General features: G+C 38.9%; 1 protein-coding gene across 1 annotated transcript in view; it reads left to right on the forward strand.

The window, feature by feature from the left end:
* Positions 1-24,103, forward strand: part of nsmfb (NMDA receptor synaptonuclear signaling and neuronal migration factor b) — a 59,806-nt gene that overhangs the window by 6,168 nt on the left and 29,535 nt on the right. Inside the window, exons 2-6 of the mRNA XM_053481407.1 lie at positions 8,100-8,161; positions 8,537-9,148; positions 10,204-10,276; positions 10,980-10,985; positions 16,098-16,166. Coding sequence (XP_053337382.1) covers positions 8,100-8,161; positions 8,537-9,148; positions 10,204-10,276; positions 10,980-10,985; positions 16,098-16,166 — 822 coding nt within the window. The remainder of the gene's footprint in view (positions 1-8,099; positions 8,162-8,536; positions 9,149-10,203; positions 10,277-10,979; positions 10,986-16,097; positions 16,167-24,103) is intronic.

Genomic DNA, 24,103 nt, shown 5'->3' on the forward strand with positions numbered 1-24,103 from the left:
TGTGCCAACTTTAATTGTGATATTGTGATTATGTAGTCGCTTCACTGATCATGTGACCTAAAGAAGTGATGTGATTGGCTCTTAATGGATGTTTTCCTATGTCATGCAGTCAATCACCGTCATGTCTTTCCAAAAACAGGTACTGTATGCTTAAAGCTTCTAAAAGGAGGATTTGTATAAATTTTTAATGTTTAAAAGTTTTGTTAGCGTCTGAGGAAAAGTATTTGCCAGGAAGTCCACAACTGGTGTTTATCACACTTTGCAGTCAGGCCATACATTTATACTCACTAATGGCTCCCATTTAGTTTAACAGTAAAGACTAATTGGTGAGCATGAATAATTAATACACAGTATAACCTGCTTGGTAAATTTTATTTCAAGTGTTTATAACATTGTGTGTACTCCGTTGTGTGGTAGTAAGGATGTAAAGTAGATCAGCTTTTAGGGATTAGTCTCTGCTTTTTAATTCTATAATAAAAAGAAGGTTAATATGTTCACTATTAAGGTTACAAAGTTTTTGTACAATATGTGTGTAAAAAATATTGTTTTTATTTTGCAAACATACCAAGATCATGTTTGATTTTAGATATTATTTTTGCTTTGTGATAGATTGCTTTCCAGTTACACATACTGTATGGTTGTGATGCATACAATTTATGATTTAATAGTTACGGAGGATCATAATTACTGTCATGAAGATATATTGGTACAAATGTAAGCAATATCTCTTCTTGGGGTCATGTTACCTCTGCGAAGATGAAATTCAGCAAGCAGTGCACTTGTTTAAAGATTTGGAGAAAAGTAAAAATATGCTCTTATTGCATCCCGCCTTGATTATTGTATTGTAATGTTGCTGCTAGACACGGTTAGACGATATTTCACCAGTCTTGACATCTCTACATCAGCTCCTAGTCAAGTATAGAGTTGATTTTACCATTTTTGTCCCTGCAATATTACCTATACATCAGGAAGGGTTTTATACTTACAAATTCCTTGGCGTCGCATGGTCTTGATTAAAACACAAAGGCAATCGTGCATTTTCAGTAACCGCGCATGGACTGTGGAACATGCTGCCTCTTAATGTACGATAAGCTTTAACTCTTGACCAATTTAAATCCTCAAGCCTCATCTCTTCTGCTTTGCTCATCACTGTCTTTAATCTTAAGCATTTTTTCAGTATATGTCCAACCCAGTTACACATTAAGGAGGTGCTTTGTTCTTAGTGTATTGATTTTGTTGTTAGTCTTATTTCACTTTGTCCATTGAGTTACCTGTTAAATAGAGTGTCTTTTTGAATCCGGTCTTCAGCTCCAGCTTTAAATGGGCTTTAAAAATCTGTTTCTGTACCTGTTTAGTGTTCCAAAAATCCCTTTCTGTACTCTGATGTCTCCTAAACCTTAGCTACATCCCATGAGTTGTTTTATTCTGCTCTAAAATAAAATTTATCTTATTCTTTAAATCTGTCATTAAACAAGCACTACCCTGACAAGGCAATTACTAAAGATAAATTAGGGAATTCTATTAATACATTCTGCATGTGGTTTCTTTGTCCTGCAGTCTTTGTACAAGTACGTGACCACTTGCTCTTAACCGTATATTTTAAAAATCAGTGCTAAATCCGGCCTCGGACAGGGTGCCAAGTTGATGTTGAAATTACGAAGGGAGAATATATCACTGTAAAAGCTGGATGTACAGTAATTATTCTAATTAAAGCATAGAGCTGATTGTACTTGCTTAGCTCAGTTAAAGCTTATAATTATTGGTGTCGCTTTGCTATTGTGTGAGGCACAAGGTCAGGACTTTATGTCATCATGATAGCGCATTTACTCCCTCTTAATGCTATGGTGTTTGTCTATATCTGTATATTCTGACTTATGTCTAAGTGTTAAATGCATTTTTTTTATAGAAAGCTATGTTTATATATGTCACCGACCTCGTACTCCTTCTTTAAAGTGAACTTTCTGTTTGGACACGGCTTTAACTCCCCACCATCATCATGGGTACTTAATTTTGCTTGTGCATCGTTTAAGGGTCCTTTTGCAAAGAACTTGCACATGTTTTGCTATAAAAACCTGTGCTCTCACACTCTAGTCATTTCCTCTACTGTTCCCCAAAGCCCTAATAATTTATTGTCTAATTACACTTTATAATTTACTATATGACAGCACCGTTGAATTCTTAATTCTGATTGCAGCTCGGACAGTAGTAGCAGCAGCAAGGCTTAGGTTTATATTCATGTCCTTACTCTAATATATTAACAACATATACAGGGACTTAAATTGCAGACAGTCTGTATAAACAGGTTTAAAACAGGTCGGTTGATATGGCATTTTGGGGAGGAGTCGTCAGTGTCAATGCTTTGTAACGTGTTAACTAGAAAAGAAAGATTTTTGAGAAATATTGAAAATCTCTTCATAACTTCCTGAATACTCATACAGTATACAGTATTACCTATAATAAATTTCAGCCCTTCATGATGAAATAATTACACAAGTCCATATAGAGGTTTAGAATTTTTTGCGATAAATTGTGCAGCAAATAAATATATACTTTAAATATACTGGTATATAATGTTATAACAGTATGCCCTGCTATGTTTTATTTATTACTTAAGGCATTTAGTAAATAAAAAAAAACAAAGTCAGTGATCACTCGGAGATCGCTAGTTTGATTCCCGGGTGATGCTGTAATCTCTCGCAGCCGGGGACCTAGAAAGAGCTGAATGGCCAATCTTTTTCAGAGGGGTGGGAAAGGAGACACTCACATCAATCACAGCTCTACAGCCGGTCATGGGCGTTGGTGAGCTATCGCAAGCGGTAGGAGCGGATAACGTTGTCCTCGAAGTGTCTTGCACCGCCCCTTTGGTCCGTGAGTGAGAAGAAAATGATGAGAATGCTGGGGTGCACAGAATGAACAAGAGAATGATCTTGACTTTGCATCCATGTGCTCTGTTTGTGCAGACTGTTTGTTTGTTTAACCATGTCCATATTTGCTCTGAGACATTTTTATTTTAACCACTCAATCTGCAAATCTTCCCTACCAATGGACAAAATTTAGTCAAGGAATTTGTTCTCTTTATTTCACTCTTACCCACCTTAGCTCTTTCTGGATCCTTGTCCAAAGTACATCTCCCTCTGTATTTACTCTTTGCTTAACTTGTTAAATTCTTCCAATCCTACTGTACCTTGATTAGTCTGTTCACATGATATAAGATGCTCCAAGAGACACAAATCTGCCTTCTACAAACAAGGACACAGGATGAAGACAGAGTGATATTGGATTTTGTATTTTCACACTATGTTTTATTCATGTTTTAATTCATCTGCCTGAGTGTTATTCTGTTTTTGTCTTCTCATAATCCAGATCCTTTGGAGATCCACTATTAATGCAGGGTAATTGCTTTTGTCCTGTTTTGCAGCGGTCGCGAATTTAGTGCAGTGCTACAGTTTGAGAGAACCAGCCAAGAGTATAATGGCCTCTAAAAGGTTGCAGAGTTTATTGTTTAAGGGTATAGTCAGGGATTTTTAGCGAAATAAAGCTAGATAAACAAAATCCAAACACATGGAGATTTAGAAGCTGCTCCAAAGCTACCTCAAAACACAAATCTCAGTTATATTACTTATATCATTAGTAGTCATCTATTATGTCTATTTCTGATTTCTTTTGTTTGCTGCATCGAAAATACTGTATTTTAATGCTGTTCATGCAAGAGTTAGTTCTAACTGAGCAATCTCTTTCAACAAGAGTCATTCCACAACAAGAGATGTAGAGCATAACAGCACTGCACAAAGCTAACTATCTACTAACACAAGGCTGAATCTCAAATCCATGTCTAACCCCCAAACAAGGGCACTACATGGTGTGAAACAGATGATTTTACAAACTACCGCACTACTTTTCCAATTAACCTTATTTGTAAACCCAGGATTTACCGGTCAGTCGCTAACTGTTGATCGCCGGCCCCACGCTAGTTCTGCCAGTTCCAGGAGGATCCAGGATGTATTAGTGGAGAAAAAAAATAAACAAACAAATCATATAAATGGTGTTTGTGGAACTGTTGTAAGAAACCAATAGCACACTTGAGGTTGTGCTGTTGTACTGAATATCAGCACTCCCTCTCGTGCAATATTTCTTAATCATAATATCACAAATATTAAACAGTGTAAATTATTATCTAAAGAGTTAAATGTCAACTTCATTAGTGACTTATTTAATCATTTAAAATAATTCTTGAATGTATTCACACTTAAATTTTTTGGTAGATAATCTCCATCTGTCTCTTAGGCCCTGTTCACATGGGCGTTAAAATCGAGCGTTTTTCTGGCGTTCGTAGCGTCCGGTGAGCCCAGATCAAGCGCAGAGGGTTTCCTACACACTGGAGTCAATGAGATTGTTCACACGGGCTTTGGTGGCGTGCGTTTGTCCGGCTACACGTTTATACTGTACGATGTCAACAAAACGTTGCATGCAGCTTTTTCTTGCCGTTCAATTCGCAACGAAGCAAGGAAAACGCTTCTAATGCATTTTCTTCGCGTTCATTTTACGCTTCGGAGGACTGGATATATCCCATGATCCTACATGCTATACATAGGGAAATGCGGAAAAAAGCAAAATAAAATGTTTAAAAAATAAAACTTGCGCGAAAATTTTCGCATTTCTTCATAAACCACAAAAAGACTTCCTTAATCCGATGTTGTGCAGTCAGAGGGTGAACCTAGTAGCCGCGACGATTTTTCTTCTCTCCCTACGTGGCCGTATTAGCAAAATGGTCCATATTAAAAGGAGGCACCTCAAATAAAACGACAAGGGCTTTCATATTGCGACACTGCCCCCCTACAGGTTGATACACAAACTACAATTTGGGCTGTAGGCTGGCGTTAGACGGAGCCAAACCAACGCCGGTGTAGAAGTCAATCGAGCGCCGCTACAAAACACAACATAAACGTTTAGGACGTTCAGAGCAAGTTCGTTTATCTAAAAATTTAACCCTTGACAACTCATCAATAGACTTAAGGGTGTTTATTTTTTGGGAAACAGTAAACATATACACACACACACACACACACACACACACACACATATATATATATATATATATATATATATATATACAGTATATATATATAGTTTTTGTGTAGGATCTTTCATTTTCATTTTATTGAAAGAGCGTTGGCTGCTTTTTTGTGTAATCGGGTGAACTTCTTCTGGAATTCTCCTGTAGCACAAGAGATAACAGGAACTATCTGGTCTCACAGATGTTTTGCAACACCATAAATGGGTAAAACGTATAATGTATCAGTTATTTAATTGTATGTTTTATTGGCTGTGAAGATGCTATGAAGGATAAGAAACATGATGCACAGTTACTTCATGTACTGTACTGTATGTGTTGATGTAAAAATGCTAGAACCATCTCCATGTTACATATAGGATTTCTGTTCTCAGTGTAGAACTTACCAAATGAATCTTGAGCATCTCTACTTAGAGAACAAATCATAATTCCAATGTATCAGGTAGAGTACATGAGTAAGGTTACTTTTTTTTACACACACTCACGATTTGTTCACACACATTTCTTTTACTCTTTTACGGTGTGTAGTGAAAGGAAGGAAGAAGGAAGGGATAGATGGAGGGGGGGGGAGCGGGTGAGTGAGTGAGTGCTGCATGCGTGTGCAGGCTGGCATTTAATTATTGAGTGTGTAGTTTCAGGCAAACGTCACTACACCAACACTTCCATTTCCCTGCGTCCCCAGATAGTGCCTAGATTGCATAATCTGCCTAGAGCTGGTCGCTTATAGGGTTTGAGTGATCGTGTGTGTGTGTGTGTGTGTTAAAATAGTTAAATTGGAGACCATAAGGAAGGTCAGTGCTGAGTGTTTGCACATCTGTAAATTTGTGCATGTGTAAGCATGTGCAGGAATATGTTTGTGTGCGTGCGTGAGTACGTGGAGCTGTGCCTAAAGGAAAAGCATGTGTGTGTGGGAAGGTATTAGCATTAGTGTTGGATGGACTGTGAGAGAAAATCTAAGAGAGAGACAGATTGTACCAAAGCAATGGATAAAATCTGAGTGGTTCTGAGACATTCGTGACAATAGGACAAGAACATGAATCTAGATAAAATGATTCCCAGTCAGACTCGATTCTCGTCTCTGTATGCATGCATGTTCTCCCAGGGATTGGTGAGTTTCCTCCGGGTACTCCGGTTTCCTCCCACAGTCCAAAGACCTGCAGATAAGGTTAATTGGTGTTCTTAAATTGCCCGTTATTTGTGAATGAGTGTGTGAGGGTGTGTATGTGTGTGCCCTGCTATGGATTGGCACCCTGTCCATCTGGATAGGCTCGAGCCTGGCCAGGAATCGAATCCGGACAGCCTAATAATACATTTATTTTATTGCTAATATGTGTTGTATTGTAAGGCCGGGGCCTGAATTATGAAAAATAGCTAAAAAAAGGGGGGAAAAAATAGTGTCTGTGGAATTAATGCACCAGGATGGACCGGCACCGAATGAGATGCATTTTTAAAGAAGGTATTTGGGCACCAGAAATAATTAGATGAAAGACATTTTGCAAGGTTTATTAGCATATTCTTGCATTTCTCATTGAAGAGGAAGCACATAGAGAAATTAACTTTCATGTTCAAGCTGTTGGAGGAGCGGTGGCCAGTATTATTGATTAATGTGCTGTGCATTGCCATGTTGTACTGTATGTTATATTATGATGGATGACAGACACAAGCAATATAGCCCAAATCTGTCTGTGTGTGTTTACATGCTGCATATTATGACAAACCTGCTGAACCATATTTTATCTAAAAAAAAAAAAAGAAAATCCATCATCTCACTCCCACATGCATTTGCAGCATTCACCCCAGTGAACTTGCCTAACCGCTGGAGAAATACGCTATCACTAAAGTGTATGTGGGCCTTTTCAGATTTAGCATTTTAAATATGTATAGAGTACCAGACACAAGTTTGGAACACCAGGTAAACTGAACTATACTAACTCAACTTGATACTATACCAGTAAACTGATTACAGGATTCTGGCCACCCAAGGCTCACCCATGCTTCTGGAGACCAAAGCCTATGCAACACAATACTCTGAACAAATTAAATGCTGGTCATGATAGAAAGGCAGCAGAACATCCAATGTATCACAGCCCATCACAAAGAGGACCCAGCAGGCAGAGAGCCTAAGGCCATCGACCCGGCCTCTAAATTCCCCAGACCCCAATCTGAGCAAGCACGCATGAACAAACAAGTGCAATCCACAAAAGTCCCACAGCACCCAAAGGATCCGATGCCAAAGTCCTGGTGGCAGACACCCAGGCATATTCCCAAAGGCCCTATGAAGCCACATCCCAGGGGCCAGTACTGCCTCGTTGGCATACGGAGATGCCAAAACTTTGGTGGTTATACTGTTAGTGGATTTAACAGTAAAAATCTTTTACATTTAGGCATACGCTCTTATCCAGAGCGACTTACATTTTTATCTCATTACACATCTGAGCGTTAAGGGCCTTGCTCAAGGGCCCAACAGTGGCAACTTGGTGGTTGTGGGGTTTGAACCTGAGATCTTCTGAACCGTAGTCCAATGCCTTAACCACTGAGCTACCCCTGGCCCCTTTTATAGGACCCTTAAGCTGTAACATGCTCTAACACTCTAGAGCTCTGATGCATAACATGATGGCTACTGTAACTTATAATGCATTATAGTACACTCTTGGCTCCCTCTACTTAAGCGCAGTATTTGACGTTAGGATTGACTGTAAAACAGCCTTTTATAACTACTGATGAAGCCTTTGCACATTACATAAGACTATGTTATCTTTGAGGTCAATTTGACCCCATTTAATGTTTAAAGTTTTTAAATAAATGAAAAAAATAATTGCTTTATATTCAGTTACTTTTATACATACACTTGGGTTATCATAATTTTAATTATGATAATTTTCTGGAGGTTGAAATTGCTGGGGTCAAATTAACCCAAGGATAAAAGAGGTTAGTGAATTTGAAGGTAAATTTAAAGGAGAGTTAATGCCCTGGCCAGTTATTATGATGTATCAGTTTGATTATTTGTCCTGCGTTCATCTCTCTCCAGAGCAGCTAGAGCATTTGGAGATTACCTATCGCACAGCAACCCTGAGAACCGTAACGGATCAGGTCAGACCACACACACACACACACACATGCATACATGAACATGTGCTCAACACTTTTATTTGCTCTAAATTTAACTCTTATTTAATGCTTCTTTTTGACAGTTGCTGCTATCCTTTTCACCAGACTCAATAGCGATTTCTCAAAGCCATTTACTTTAAATATATGATACACACTTGACTGCTACGTTTTAATGCCCTTCTCAATCTTTGTCTCTCTTGGGCAAGCCATCTTTTTCTGTTTTATTAGGGAAGACACTCCGGGTCAACTGCTGCTAAGACAGTGTTTGACAGAAAATGACTTGTTCCCTCTGACCGTTTCCTTCTCTTTGTCATTTTGTTATTCTGTTATTCTGTTTTTTGTCTCTCCTGTACTCAGATCACCTGCTGTCTGACACCATTGTTGGCTCTGAATCCCCAAGCATTAGCTGCCTGCACAACAATAACCATCTGCAGCCATACTCCAGAACATCTCCCATAGCCAAGCACACACAAGATCAGCCAGATCCGGGCCTTGTGCCAGTCGCCGTGTCCGCCTGTGCCAAGCGTCGCCTGTCGGTCGAGCGCAGCCTCTCGTCTGAGGATCAGCCTCAATCACCGCAGCCACAACAGAGTTCAGTGAAGCCTGCACGTGTCTATACTATTAGCAGGGAAGGTGGAATGCTGGGTGCCAGAGGTAGTGAGGAGAGCCTGGAGCTCGATGTCCTAAAGGGCCCTCAGGCTCGCAACAACCAACAAAAAACAAGCCATCGTAGTGGTCATGCCCACCACCATCATGCTCCATCTTCTCAACCACTACAGAGCTCAGGAAGCGCACATAACATCAGGGATTGGGGCTCGAGAAGGAGTGGCTCAAGAGAAGACTGCCCACGGTCATCATGTCACAGCCAACGCTCGCTTGACCTAGATTTGATGCCAAGAGACAGCTCCAAGCAGCGCAAGAAACTTGAGAGGATGTACAGTGAGGATCGGGTGTCTTCTGAGGAACGAGGTGAGAAGAACAGAGCGTACAAATTGGAGCGCAACATACAGAGACAAAGACTGAATGGAAAAACTAATTTATCATTCTATTAGTAGAGTTTAAACTAAACTAAAAACATTTACCAAATGTCCAAAAGTGCCACAACATGCATATTCAGGGCACATCTTATTTATACAACGGGGTGTTCACATCAAAACAGGACTTAATGTATGATAGGAGTTCTTGTGAATTGGTCTGTAAAACTGATTGACAATTACAGAAGACACCAAAGGTGTTATGTTTGTGCAGGACAATGCATGACCTTATTCTGCCCACCAAAAATCATGCACATTACAGGAACTTGGCTAGTAGTTACAGTCCTGAACCGTCTCCAAGCAATTTTCACGTTTGGGCTTTTGAAAAGAGTTCCTAGGTGTCCAGTGTTTTAGCTGTGAAGCAGGCAGTCGGATCTTGGTTCTGGTGTACTGAGGAAACCTTCTACCTTAATGGTCACGAAGCACTTGTGAAAACCTGGGACATGTGCATTACTGTAGTAAAGGATTATATATTGAAATGATATTTTGTGCAGTCAAAAGTCCTGGTTAGACATGAACGACCCCTCGTATTCAGTAACCCTTCCAAAAAGTAAAGCTGACGGAAAGTTACAATAGACATTTAATATTCCAATAATGCAGTTTAGCCACTGCAGATCATCGGCTGCCATAAACACAATGACTTTTCCTCCTTATCATTTAGTCTTAATCTAATATGTAGTCCTTGTATACTTTTTTGTGTCATTAATGTTTCATGAAATTACTTACATTTGTTATGTTATGGTAATTATATGATTTCACAAACTCTTCACATACACAGAATCTTTTTTTCCCCAATTAAATGAATTTCTTATGTACAATTTTCAAATCAATTTAATAATGTCCAGTTTGATAAATAAGGCACAATCCTTGAAAAATCATTTATTGTTGTCTATTAAATGTCTAATTAATCATTCAAATGTCTAAATGGTTTCACTCTACCTCTAGTGGTTAGTCATATCTGATTCAATTTTCGCCATTTTTATCTTTTAGAAGATCACACCAACAACTGGTTACCCAAAGAGAACATGTTTAGCTTCCAGACTGCCACGACCACCATGCAAGCGTGAGTACATAATGCTCACAATACTAAATCCTGACCTCAAGTCTTGCAAATCCCCAGTCCCTAATCCCCAACGGCAAATCACACCAACACGCAAGAGTAGGAGAACTCTGAGGTCCTCTCTCTCTTTTTGTTTGCCTTTCTCCCCCTGGGGCACGGTGGAGCTGAGCTATCCTCAGCTCTCCTCTGACTCTCTCTCTAGGCTTGACTGCTTAATTATCACCTGCCTGCTGGATGCCTTAATGACAGACCCTACATACTGAGCCTCCTGCTGAGCCACTGTCTTTCCCTCCATCTGACACTCCAACCTCTTCTCACTCTCCCTCTCACACACACACACTCTCTCGCTTCTACATTTGGGTTGTCTTGCTCTGCATCTTGACATACTCATTTGTTCCTTCCGTCTGCTGAATGTCCAGAAGCGACTTCAAGCTATCTTACTTGGGCTTTGTCGTTTTATTTTTTAGACAAATGTCAAATCCTTGTTATTTCACATAAAATGTGTCAGTCTTGCTTTTGCATGCAACAGGACCCATTTTTCCCATCATTTGTTATCATTTTAAGGAGATACGTTTCCATTTACTGGCCTACTGACAAAAAGTTTACACTTTTCATCTAATTCTGCAGTTATGAATAATTACTGCTGTTGCACTTAACTTCTCTTTCTTTTTTTCTCTCTCCCTTTTTTTATTTTTCTCGGGCACAGAATATCGTGAGTAACTTTTTTTAGTAGCAGTCTAAAAAGCATCTCCAGCCACTGTCCTCCTGTGCTGATGTCCTCCATGTCTCCTGGTGTCTGTTCCCCCTCCCTTGTCCATCAACGAGTGTTTGAAGTTATCCTGGAACATTTGCCTAATATGCACACCTGCTCTCAGCTTAATTAACCCACTTAATTAATGCTTTACTAATTAATGAAGATAAATTATAAAGCAAGGTAAACAGTCAAAGTGGTGCATGCAGTGAAGTAGAGATACCAGAATTACGGTCTACAGCGGTGGGTTTTTCTTATTTGATTGATATGTTGTACCATCTTGTCTTGTCTGTGGCACTAACAGTAATGCAATACTATAATAAAGTCAGTATTTAAAACAGGTACTTAACAGCAGCTGTTTTATAGTAAGCATGTTAGTTTTTTTTTAATATTGACGCTCGAGGGTGAATACAAGGTACAGTATTGGCGACAATGTAAGGGTGATCTGATTTGGCATTGTGTTGAGTAAGGGGCATTCCCCATGTTCCCAAATTTGACCTGTAATATCTCAGGATTGTAGGAAGTCCTTAGGAAATAGTTCATCTCAGATCCCCTGTGGTTCAGGAGAAATTGCAGCTGATTTTAAGCGTACTGTAACTACGCACCCGTCAGAACAGCCAACTAACTTATAGTCTAGAATTTCCCGGGTTGTCTAAGAACCAATGCATTCCTGTTACAAACTGCTTAATATATCACGTACATCCTCATGATCAGTGGACACACTAGCCTGATGATGGAGCAGTGTTTCCCAACCAATGCTACGTATAGTGCACAAGATTTAGCAATTAAACTTTTGGTCCTAGACTATTTGCTAAGTGCTTATTTTTCAGTGAACTGACAGGACTGGAATGAAAAAGTCTGAAAATGGGCTGCCTTTCAAATGGTCCATGACCAAAAATACTTAGCAAGTCTTGAAAATTTGAAAGATTCAGGGGTGGCCCAGTAGGCTAAGAGCCCAAGCTTATCGACCTGGCCTTAAAATTCTCCACATCCAGTAATGGCAAGCACTTTCAGCAAGAAAACCCCTCCGAGAACGTTATGTCCTCTTAAACAACACTTTGTCTCTTTAGTAATTACTTCTAATTCATCCTCCTAAGGCATTCAATTGCCTCCTAAGTCTCAATGTTCCGCCAACATGCTGAGAGGATCACAACTCACCTCACCGCTTTGTTCACGGCTAACACAAACTACAAAGAGCACTGCTTGATGTGTGGAAAACCTACGTACACCCTACACACAGTAGCACAAGCTTCCCATTTTACACTGTTTAGGATTGAAACCTGGAACAGGTAGCTTCCTTTCTTTTCGTTTTTTTTTTCTTAACAGTTAATTAGCCAAGGCTATTCTAAAGCAGAATATATGGAGACATAAAGAGAATTTACAGTACTGTCCACCACCTCCATGGTTTATAACGACACCGGTTGGCTACCAGAAAGAACTTAAAACTTCACCCATGGTCATAAGCAGGGGTTAAACTGGGATTTGGCAAGTGGGGAAACCCTAAAATTCAGTGTAGTGAACATGACTCTCCTGAAAAATAAAACAGACGCATGCATCTGGAGAAAATTCAGGTGTTTTAATCAGGCACCCAGTGAAGGGCAATCCTAATGCTTCAGCATACCAAGACATCTTGGACAATGCTACTGTATGCTTCCAAATTTGTGGCAACAGTTTGGGGAAGGCCCTTTTCTATTCTAACAAGACTGTGACCCAGTGCACAAAGCAAGGACTATAATTAGATTGATAAACTATAAAAAGATTGTTAGATGAGTTTGGTGTGGAAGAACTTGACTGACCCGCACAGAGCCCTGACCTCAACCCCATCGAGCACCTTTGGGATGAACTGAAACAGAGATTGCAAGCCAGACCTTCTCGTCCCAACATCAGGGTCTGACCTCATAAATGCTCTATAGAATTAATGGGCGTGAATTCCCGAAGACAGCCTTCCAATAAGTGTGGAACTGTCCTAGCTGCAAAAGGGGGACCAACTACAAATTGAATTATATAATTTAGATGCAATGTCATTGCAGGCTTGGCTAAATTTGTTCATCCATAAATTATTATCTGATTTTTTGAGTGAGTGTCTTGAAGGTCTGCACATGAAGGAAAGCAAAGCTGCAGCCTGACTTCAACACATTAACAGTTAATTTACCGGTTTGCTCAACATATATACCATAAATGATTTCTGATTACGGCATTACATTTTTTGGCTAATACACGTCCAGTTCTTTGAAGATTATTTAATGTGACATCACAGAGACAAGCGAATAAGAACCATCAAGAACATCTAATGTCAGACCACTGTCACAAACCATTCAGGAATGTGAGAAAGTCTCACCCTTCTATAGGTGGAGGCAGCAGAAGTAGATCTATATTTCTGTCCCTTTCACTCATGGACATGCAACATGCTGTAGGTTGTTGGTAACTTCATAACTCGTGGGCACAAATTTGATTTTGCCATGGACTGTCAGCGATGAGGCTGTCACGCTGTCAAAAGCAATGATTCAATGTAATAGATGTAATTGACTGTGTGTGTGTGTGTGTGTGCACCGCGGCACTTACATACAGTGAGGTTAATGGTACAAAAAAATGTCAACCTCCCTGTCTGTGTCCCTGTTTGTTCAAGTTCTGCTACTTCTGTATGAAAGCTGGAGAGGGACAAATTACAAAACATGTTAAAGCATTTAAATGATTTAAATTCTTCTCTAAATCTAAAAATGTTTAAGCAAATCAGAATCAGGGATCCTGTGACATGTGCTGGGAGCAGTGGTTGAATTGTAAAATAAATTCAAGGGGGGAAGATGAGGCCAGGTATTTATTTGAACTTTTTTGGGTGGGACCCACAACTAACCATACAAAATGATTGTGAAATATGTAAAAAAAAAAATTGTTTTATTAAATCAACTTGGAGCTAAAACAAAACACATGCACTTAAACATTCAATTGTCAAAACTAGTATTTGATCCTTTCCATGGCTTTCATCTTGGAGGATTATAAGAGTAGAATAAAAATCTATATTAAAGTCAGTAATTAAATAATTAAATTTAATAGTCTTGTAGTTTTGTATGACTACGCACCTCTCTCTCTCTCTCTCTCTCTCTCTCTCACACACACACACACACACACACACACACACACACACACACACACACAAATCATGAAATTACTATTATGGCATTTAAAAATCTATTTTTGACCCTTTTGTACTAAAGCATGTAGGTTGAAGCCATTAAAAAAAACAAAGCCTTTTCTTTAAATTGAGATTAAAATTACACATATTGGGTAAAAAAAAACTCATCTTTTCTAATCATTAAAGCTGTCAGTCATCTCTGACAGCCCCATGTTAAACTGGATCCTTTGTTTTCATCGTGTCTCTGCTGAGAGGATTTGTGCACATGCATTATACCTTCAGTTCTTTTCTTTTTAAAATATATCAAAAGCTGTGCTTGAACTGTTCTTTTGGTCATTGCAAAAAATGACGCAAACTTGTGTGAGCTTGTGAGCAGTGTGTTACAAGGTTGAATTCTGATTGGCTGATCGCCGTTATTAGTTCGAGTTTAATCTAAAGGGGATGGTAATGAGGATGGCGGTTTTACAGAGGGAATGGTTTTTGTCATTTTTTTTCAACAAAGGGGAAATGTTGCAACCATGACAGACCCCATCCCCTCCCCCACCCAACTTCCACAAAACTAAGGTGTAAAGTGTTGTTCTTCGTGAAGCAGGGTGGAGGAGCGAGATAAGGATGGTTGAGTCATGTCATACTAGTGTCCTCTGTGGACCCAAGAGATGGAGCAATGCCCTCTACAAAGTGTGAAGGTGGAGCAGGTGATGAAGTGATGTCTGCGGTGGAGCAGGAAGGCTTAGTGATGCTCACGGTGAACAAAAAGGCATCCTCAGTGGTGCAGATTCACGGGAGACAAAGACGTGATCACCAGAGTCAGGCGATGAAGCAGGTTGTACACAGGTACGGCCTGCTGGTTTGCATGGGCTTCTCTTTTTACTTTGGCTTACATCCCTTATGGGGCCACATTGTTGGCCTCTGTTTGAGGTTGCTATCAGTGCTATTAGTATCCATCTGCTTAGATCCCATACTTTTGTAGATTCCCCAATCCACCTTCCTGGGCCTGCATAAGCAGGAAGGTTCCTGCTGCATCCGTTTTCTGGTCTAGATTTCTGATATTCGGAGGCATAGGTGGTTACTAAACTAGATGTGCCTGTGACTTTGTTCATGTGGAATTTAATTGCATACTCATAAGTGCGTTAAAAAAAAAATGTAGAACACCATCTGTTTTATTTTGGCATGAACTGAAAATTTTCACGTGGAGTGATGGTATGAAATCATGTTTATTGCACACACATAAGCATGTATAAAAAATGTACATCACCATCTGTTGAATTTTGAGATGAATCTTTTCGTGATGATCTTTTTTCAAAGTCGATTTTTTTTTTAGCATATAAAAATTTAAAAGATTTTTTTAGGACATAAAAATTTCAAATTTTCTCTTTATTTAGGCCGATTGAAATGAGACAGAATTCCAAAAAACATCTTGATGTGTTCTATTATTCATCTTACATCCCCCCAAATTATTCTTTCACAAATATCTTCAATGTATAGGCATGCCAACTTTACAGTTTTATTATGTGTATAGATTAAAGAATGCACAGACAATTCACTACAAATAAACATGAATATACTAACATAATGCACGAGTCAAGAAACACAAAGACTATGACTATTACTGAGTAGTTTAATAGAACATACACTGAAGGCTAAATAAACAGAACATGAGGAGACGCAATGTGCTCGGTCTGATGGGAAATATAGATGAGACATAAAAATACTATTTGGCACTTGCTGTTCCCTTTACTCCTGACCTGTGTGTGTGTGTGTGTGTGTGTGTGTGTGTGTGTGTGTGTGTGGTTTGATACCTCTTGTGGTTCTTACACTTTGTGGTCTCTTGGTCTCCCTCAACTATTCCCCCTGTACACTGTGTACACAGGCACACACACACACACACACACACACACAGAAACATGAACTGTGTGCATTAACAGTGTGACCGGTCCTGGCAGGGCTTTCCGGGTCTTTGCTGACAGAAAGAGGAGGAAAAGAGAGCAGGAGGCCACCGCACTGATGGAAAGGTACTGTTTACTAAATTTGCTGTGCAGCTTCCTCCCTCACACTCACACATAATACACACACACACACACACACACACACACACACACACACACATGCTGGATGTGTTGCAGAAGAGACTTTTTTCCAGACATAAATAGGGAAGTAGTAGGACATGGGATATCAGCAGTGATGAACGTTGTTAATGTCTTTTGATGGAGAGGTAAAAAAAAAAAATCTTGGACAGGACCTTGTACAGTACGTTAACATTCTGTTGCACAAAAGTGGACATACAATACTGCTTCAAAGTCTTGAGCTGCATTAATTTTTTTCATATTAATTGAATAATTTAGGTTGAATTAAAGTAATGTAACTGATTACTGTTTTTAAAAAGTAATTTTGTAATGTAATTAGTTACTTTTAAAAGTAATGTTGGTAATGCCCCCACCACTGCTAAAGATATAATTTAGGAATTGGTTGTTTTTGTAACTATCCCAGTAGCAGCCTCATTTCTTCTCTCGACTATTCCACCCATCAGCATTCAGCATCACGAGTATACTAATCACCATTAATCAGATGGGTCTCCAGTGTGTGTTCAAACAAAAAAACATAAAGAAACATTCCTTGCTTTTTGTCCTTTTTTATATTGGCTAGGGGATCCCCCCCCCCCCATGTGACTGTACAGTATATATATGTACTGTATATATAGGTGATATATTGCTTTGCTGTTCTCTGGTGTATTTCATGGCTCAGTAGTAGCTCATTTACATAGACACTGAAATAAAGGAAGCATTTGGTTTAGGAATGAAACAGGCAGTTTGATGTTTGGGTTTAAAAAATGCATTATCTGAGGGGTATTTCAGCGGAGACCTACAGTATTTCTAAGATTTCTACAGTATGTTAATTTGCAAAAAAAAAAAAAAAAAAGTACAATATGGGACTTTGAAGTCATTACCAAACTAGCAGAATAGTAAATAGTAAATTGGCAGTTCTGGGAAGCGGCTGGTAAAGAGTTAGGCTGAAGATTATGAGGGGCACGATCCTCCTGTAAAAACACACTAAGTAGGCTGCAGCCCCCTAACTGTGGAGTGCGTCATCTCTTATATAATGATTATATATAACCTGATTACTTTTTGTACTCATACAGTCACAAAGTACTGTAGCTGAAAAAAACATTACATTTTGTACTGAGACTTGTAAGAGGAATGGACCAGGTCAGCTATGTAGGTCAGAAGGCTTTTTTCACCTAGTTGTAAAGAAGTGGAACAAGCCTGATTGGCATTAGAAAAATACCAAGCAAGACAAGAACACAGCAATTGCAGCAAAGAAGCAATAGTTCTATCGTGTCTAGCTTAGTGTACCACTTGAGTTGTGTAATTCTAAAACGGTCATATACTAAAGGGTGTTATGTAACTGCCCCGATCTAAGAGAATGACCTGTGCCAGCCTTGCACCCCCCAGTCCAGAACCTCCACTAAATAGATGCCCAAGGATGCTGTTGTTTTTAATTGCCTGCTGATATGCATGAAGTGCCCCATAAATTGCATATGTGCCTTTTAATTTTAATATAAAAATTTAGAGAACAGGTTTTTATTATTATTATAATGTCAAGTGATTTGAGTGTACATATTGGTCAAACTACACAATTGTAATAATTAATGTGCTAAAACATAGTTACTCCACCATAAAATTAAAGAGCCAATAATGTCCCATTATGCTTATTCAGCCTGTGTTTCATTAGGAATAAAGAAGCAGGAGATGTATGGTTGCAATCGTATCTAATTAGTATTTTCATAAAATCAGAATATCAGGGAAAACCAGTCTGCTTTTGTACTATTGTTCTGTTAGATAAACACTTTTTTAATAGCAGCATCAACACATTGTTGACCTAGTGGTAGATTTTTTAAAAAGTAAAACATTGCTTATTCGTTTCGCTGCAGTAAAACATTTGAATGGTGCAAACATTTTAAAGAAGGCCTTATGTCCGTGAATGACGTTCCATATCGAGGTGATTTGGAGCCCTATGCTCTGGATCCTGTGAACTGTCAGTGAGAGGAGCACCTAATCCTTAAACATTAATGGATAACTTTTCACCAACTTAGGAAGACATGTGGAAACTGTACACCTGATTGTTCATGAACACCACTCTACAGGAACTCACCTGACCTTGTTCTCCAAACCATTTCTACATGCTTGGGCCATTAAAGGAGTTCCTGGGAGGCCAGCGTTTCAGAAATGAAGCAGGGAGTCCAATCATGGCTCCAGCATACTGAGAAAACTTTTCATCTTGATAGGATCCAAGCACTTGTGAAACGCTGGGATAAGTGCATTCGTGTGTGGGGGGGATTATATCAAAAATAGTTTTTTACTCTAATAACTGTGTTTTGACTTCCTCATATTATTCAGTATTATGGTTAATTGAATGTTATCACATTTTAGTAAAAGGCTTGCGAAATGCTTGGAAATGGTGCAAAAAGATCCACAGTCATTGTTGCATATTCTCCACAGCATAGAACTTTAACCTGTATGTCTCTGTATTGGATAAATACACATTCACATGACAAAAACTCACTCACTTTCACTCATTTTCTATATCGCTTATCCTGCACTGGAGCTTATCCCGCAGGTACACCCTGGGCGGGGTGCCAATCCATCGCAGGGCACTCACTCACACACTACGGGCAATTTGTAAAAACAGACACAAAATCTGTTCATTATTTTATTAGACCTCTTTCTAGGATATTCCACAAAAGAATAAAAAAAAAAATCAATGTAGCAGGGTAAAAACGGGTATGTAGAATTGTATAATGTGGCAAAGCCTAATAATACCAATATAAAAATGCTTATTTTTAATGTCAACATCCCTCTTACTGTTTCTCTGGAGGAACTCGTTCTTTGTTTCATCATTGGCCACAGTGTTTGTTTTAATGGGGGGAAAAAAGGCATCCTTTGGCAACCTGTGTTTTTTTGTTTTAATCAGAACTTTTGTGCCATGATGCCTCCTAAGTCGAACTCTTTGATTGTAAATGAATTCACTCCAGCTGCCTCGATTAGTGCCACTCCAGTTCCACAAAGTGCCTCCTTGTTTCTTCCCACAAGGCAGAAGTGAAAAAAAGAGCTAATGTTAATGTTTGACAGTGAAATTTGTTCAAGCAGGCGGTGGGCTGATCTCTAAAAGATACAGTATGTAATTTGCTGAGTCACTGACAGTAATGAGGGAATGATTGTGTTCTTTGGAGAACTGAGACCCCTCTTCTTGTAAATGGTCACTGGACTGCTGCATGCTGCATTGTTGTTATCATTAGCTTGCAGTGTGCTGTGTGTGCTGTGACTGGTTAAAGTGTGCCTTTTAGTGGTTGGGTGCTTTTATTGTAGTGATTACATTGTACATGCAGTGTATTTCTGTAAGCTTGATGATACTTAAGGCTTTCTGGGATTGCAGAGTGTTCAGACCTATAGCTATTTAAACAACAACGCTGGGTTTTGTGTAGTTTGTAGTGGTTCATGCACATCCACACATTAGACACATAGAGTGCTTTGAAAAAGTATTTTTCTCCTTCCTGAGTTGTATTTATTATTTGCATATTTGTTACTCTTAATGATTGAGATCATTAAACAAATTTCAATATTACACAAAAATAATGGCTCTCGCTGAAGTCCCAAAGCCTAAGAGATGGCTTGGTAACCCTTTTTAGACTGATACATGTCAATTACTTTGTGTTGTCTTTTTTTTTTTTTACAGTAGATCTTTTAGCATGCTTAACTTTTTTTATTTAAGTGCTTTCTTGATTCAACATGTCTGGCAGTAATTGGTGTGGCAGGTAAAATTTAACTCAGCTTTCCAAAAATCACAGTTCATTCATGATTTTGCGCAATATATATATATATATATATATATATATATATATATATATATATATATATATATATATATATTCACATAGGCCCAGGCAGGTTTGGATATTTTTTTTTCTTCATTAATAAATGAAATCATTTAAAAACTGCAATTTGCATTTTTTACCCAGGGTATCTTTGTGTAATATTCAAATTAGTTTGATTATCTGAATTTACTGAATCTGAATTGATTATTTGAATTTTATTTTAGTGTGACAAATATGCAAAAATAAAAACAAAACAGCACTAAATAAAAACAGGAAGGAGCAAATACTTTTTCCTGCCACTTTATGCATGTCCTTCATAAGACATACCACTTATTATTTAGTATAACAGCATTACTCTAGGGCAGCAGGGTGGTGTAATGGTTAGCACTGTGCCACAGTAACGGGTAAACCCACAGTAACGGGTTTGAGTCCCGCCTTTGCGTCTGTATGTGTGGAGTTTGTATGTTCTCCCCATGCATGGTGGGTACAGTGCAAAAACATACAGATGAGACCAGTTGGCATCTGTATTTTATGTAATTTTACATACATTTATAAACATTCTTAACATTTGTTAGTAAGAATTTTGTGCAAATAATGTTCATGCATTACAGCATGTATTGTTGTTTTTACAGCACTATTTTTACAGATTACATTTACAAGTATGTTTTAATACTGACACATTTAATTGAAGAAAACATCACTATGTAAACTTTGATACCCAGTAATTTACTCTTTGTTTGTGTAGCATCCTCCTTACAAACCTCTGTGTGACTTGTTAGCATAGAAACAATAATTTCTTACACATCATGTATTAATATAACACTTTACTTCTGACACTGTGGTCAGAGCTGCTGTTAAAATGCTTTTAAATTTTGCACCGTAACCTTTTGACGACCTGACACGTATTCTACTGAACATTCTCTTCATGTTCTTTGTTAGCATTCGGAAATCACTTAAGCCGAATTCAAAGACATACAAAACACAATACATGCCACAGTTAATAGCCAGGTCGTAACCTTTAAAATCAGACATCAGCACACAGCCACTCAAAAAGAGAAGCAATTGAGAGTAAAGGAGCAGGTCAATAGGGAGCTGTCAGCAAGACACAGCTCAAGGACTTCTTTAATTAATGTACCTCGCTGCTCAATAACAGAGTTCTGCAGGATGACATCAGAGCATGATGCATCAGACGATAAGTCCATACACCGTGCATGGCTATCTCATTCATACAGGTTCATAGTCAAAATACCAGGCATACCGCTACACATTATATACAGTACATACTGCATACTACATTGGCTCTGTACAGAGGACTAGCTTAGCGGGGTCAGACATCCCTAGGGCTGGCACTGCCCTGATAAATGCTCTAAGACAGCCCATAGAATAAACTTGTATTCCTCAAAAAATTCTACATTAAAATCAACTGAATTTTTTTTTTAAAGGAGCTGGTCTCTGTATTTTCCCGTTGTCCTTTTGACTGTGATGATTCTTTGTAAGAACACAAAATATTTCTCACTGTAATTATGATTCTTATTAAAATCTCTAAATTAGGGAAATGTTTCTATTCATGATATATAATCCCACACAGTATGTTTTTCCAGAGTTGCAGATACACTGCCTAGCATGTTTTAATATTTCACTCGACTGCATTTAGCTTTGATTGTGCTGCACAGTGTGGGGGCCAATCATGTATGAAAATGATTTCTCATGCTTCTAGAACCCCTCTTACAATTTAAGTAAAGGAATACACCCATGCCATCAGAAAAGAACAACTCTATAGATGTGATAACCTGAAAATGCAGTACAGATCTCCGATCATCAGCTGTCCTTATGTGCCCCATAACGTTGGTGAGCTTAGACCTGATCAACTGAAGCAACCCCAGATCATAACACTGCCTCCAGAGGCTTGTACAGTGTGCATTGTGCATCGCTTCATGTGCTTCCCTTCTTACCCTAATACACGTATCATCCTGGAATAGGATCAGTCTGGACTCAACAGACCTTATGATCTTTTTCGATAGCTCCAAATTAAAAACTGACACCTTTTTTTTGATTAGTCTGATTAACAAATGGTTTTATTATGGCACACATTGTTTAGTCCCAATCCTATGAGTTTTCATCAAATTGTTCTTACTTTCACTATTAAACATAGCTGTGATATATACTGTCATTTTTATTTATTGATGCAAATTCACAAAGTGTTTAAGTGATCTTTGATAATGGTCATTCATATATTGTTTTGTCCACATTTCTTCTTTAAATATGATTTTTCAGCACTATAGGTTTTAATAAAGCTTGTCTCAATTCCAGTAATTTTAGAAATCTCAATTATTATTATCAGTTACTATCTGTTTGCTTTGTTTTTGTGCTGGCACTAACATTTCTTCTCTCTCACTTCAACTACAGATCTTGGTCTTGGCTTGGTTATTGCATCTATTTTGGAATAGAGAAGTGTGTTGAAATTTTTATCCGTGGAACATCCATGTGTCACTCATGAAGTTGACTTTTTTTTTGATAGTGCTGCAGATATGTCAAACATGGTGAAGTGCCAGAGCGCTAACAGTGTGTCTAAAGGCCAGGGGAGAGTGCTGACGCTTTTCCAGAGCTTAACAACGACTGTCCAGAATAGTAAAAGGTGTTATTTTGTTGAAATGCCTGCCAGTGGGGATAAATTGATGTGGTGTGTCTCTTTGCTCTTTGCAGTTCACATAAAAAAAAAGCTCCTTCTATAAGATCTCTTGTTGATAAAGTATTTGTCTTCTTTAGGGAAATAAAAATGCAAATGTAAAAATTCAGGACACATTTAAGATATGCATGGGACTATGTATATAAATGTACCCAGTCATTTAAGGTTAAGGCTCTGGGATCTAATTCATATTTGTTTGTTACATTTGTGTTTTAACCAAGGGGCAACCTCCGCTTCTAAAAAAAAAGAAACAAAAAACAATGTACAATGGATGTACAAAACATGGAAGAGACAAAACCCTGCAGTTCCTTGACTGACCAGTAGGCTCCAAAAGTGAGTCAACCACTATAGAGCTCCATAGTAAAAAGCCCAAATTTACTACAGAAAATCCTTTTTTTTGTCTGCATATCAAAACTTTCCATTTATGACAATTATATGTGGTGAATTTTTATGTTACTTCTTCTTCTTTGTCTTTCGGCTGTTTCCTTTCAGGGGTCGCCACAGCGAATCATCTGCCTCCATCTAACCCTATCCTCTGCATCCTCTTCTCTCACACCAACTAACTTCATGTCCTCTCTCACTGCATCCATAAATCTCCTCTTTGGTCTTCCTCTAGACCTCCTGCCTGGGAGTTCCAACCTCAGCATCCTTCTACCGATATATTCACAATCTCTCCTCTGAACATGCCCAAACCACCTCAATCTGGCCTCTCTGACTTTATCTCCAAAACATCTAACATGGGTTGTCCCTCTGATAAACTCATTCTTAATCCTATTCATCCTTGTTACTCCCAAAGAGAACCTCAACATCTTCAGCTCTGCTACCTCCAACTCTGCCTCCTGTCTTTTCTTCAGCGCCACTGTCTCTAAGCCGTAGAGCATCGCTGGTCTCACCACTGTCCTGTACACCTTTCCTTTCATTCTCGCTGATACTCTTTTATCGCACAACACACCTGACACTTTTCTCCACCCATTCCAACCTGCCTGTACCTGCCTCTTCACCTCCTTTCCACACTCTCCGTTGCTCTGGACCGTTGACCCCAAGTACTTAAAATCCTGCACCTTCTTTACCTCTGCTCCCTGTAGCCTCACCGATCCTCCTGGGTCCCTCTCATTTACACACATGTATTCCGTCTTGCTGCGGCTAACCTTCATTCCTCTGCTTTCCAGAGCATACCTCCACCTCTCCAAATTTTCCTCCACCTGTTCCCTGCTCTCGCTACAGAGCACAATGTCATCTGCAAACATCATAGTCCATGGGGACTCCTGTCTTACCTCATCTGTCATCCTGTCCATCACCAGAGCAAACAAAAAGGGGCTTAGAGACGATCCTTGATGCAGACCCACCTCCACCTTAAACTCTTCTGTCACACCTACAGCACATCTTACCACTGT

Source organism: Clarias gariepinus, chromosome 21 (assembly GCF_024256425.1).
Source record: "Clarias gariepinus isolate MV-2021 ecotype Netherlands chromosome 21, CGAR_prim_01v2, whole genome shotgun sequence".
Classification (NCBI taxonomy): domain Eukaryota; kingdom Metazoa; phylum Chordata; class Actinopteri; order Siluriformes; family Clariidae; genus Clarias; species Clarias gariepinus.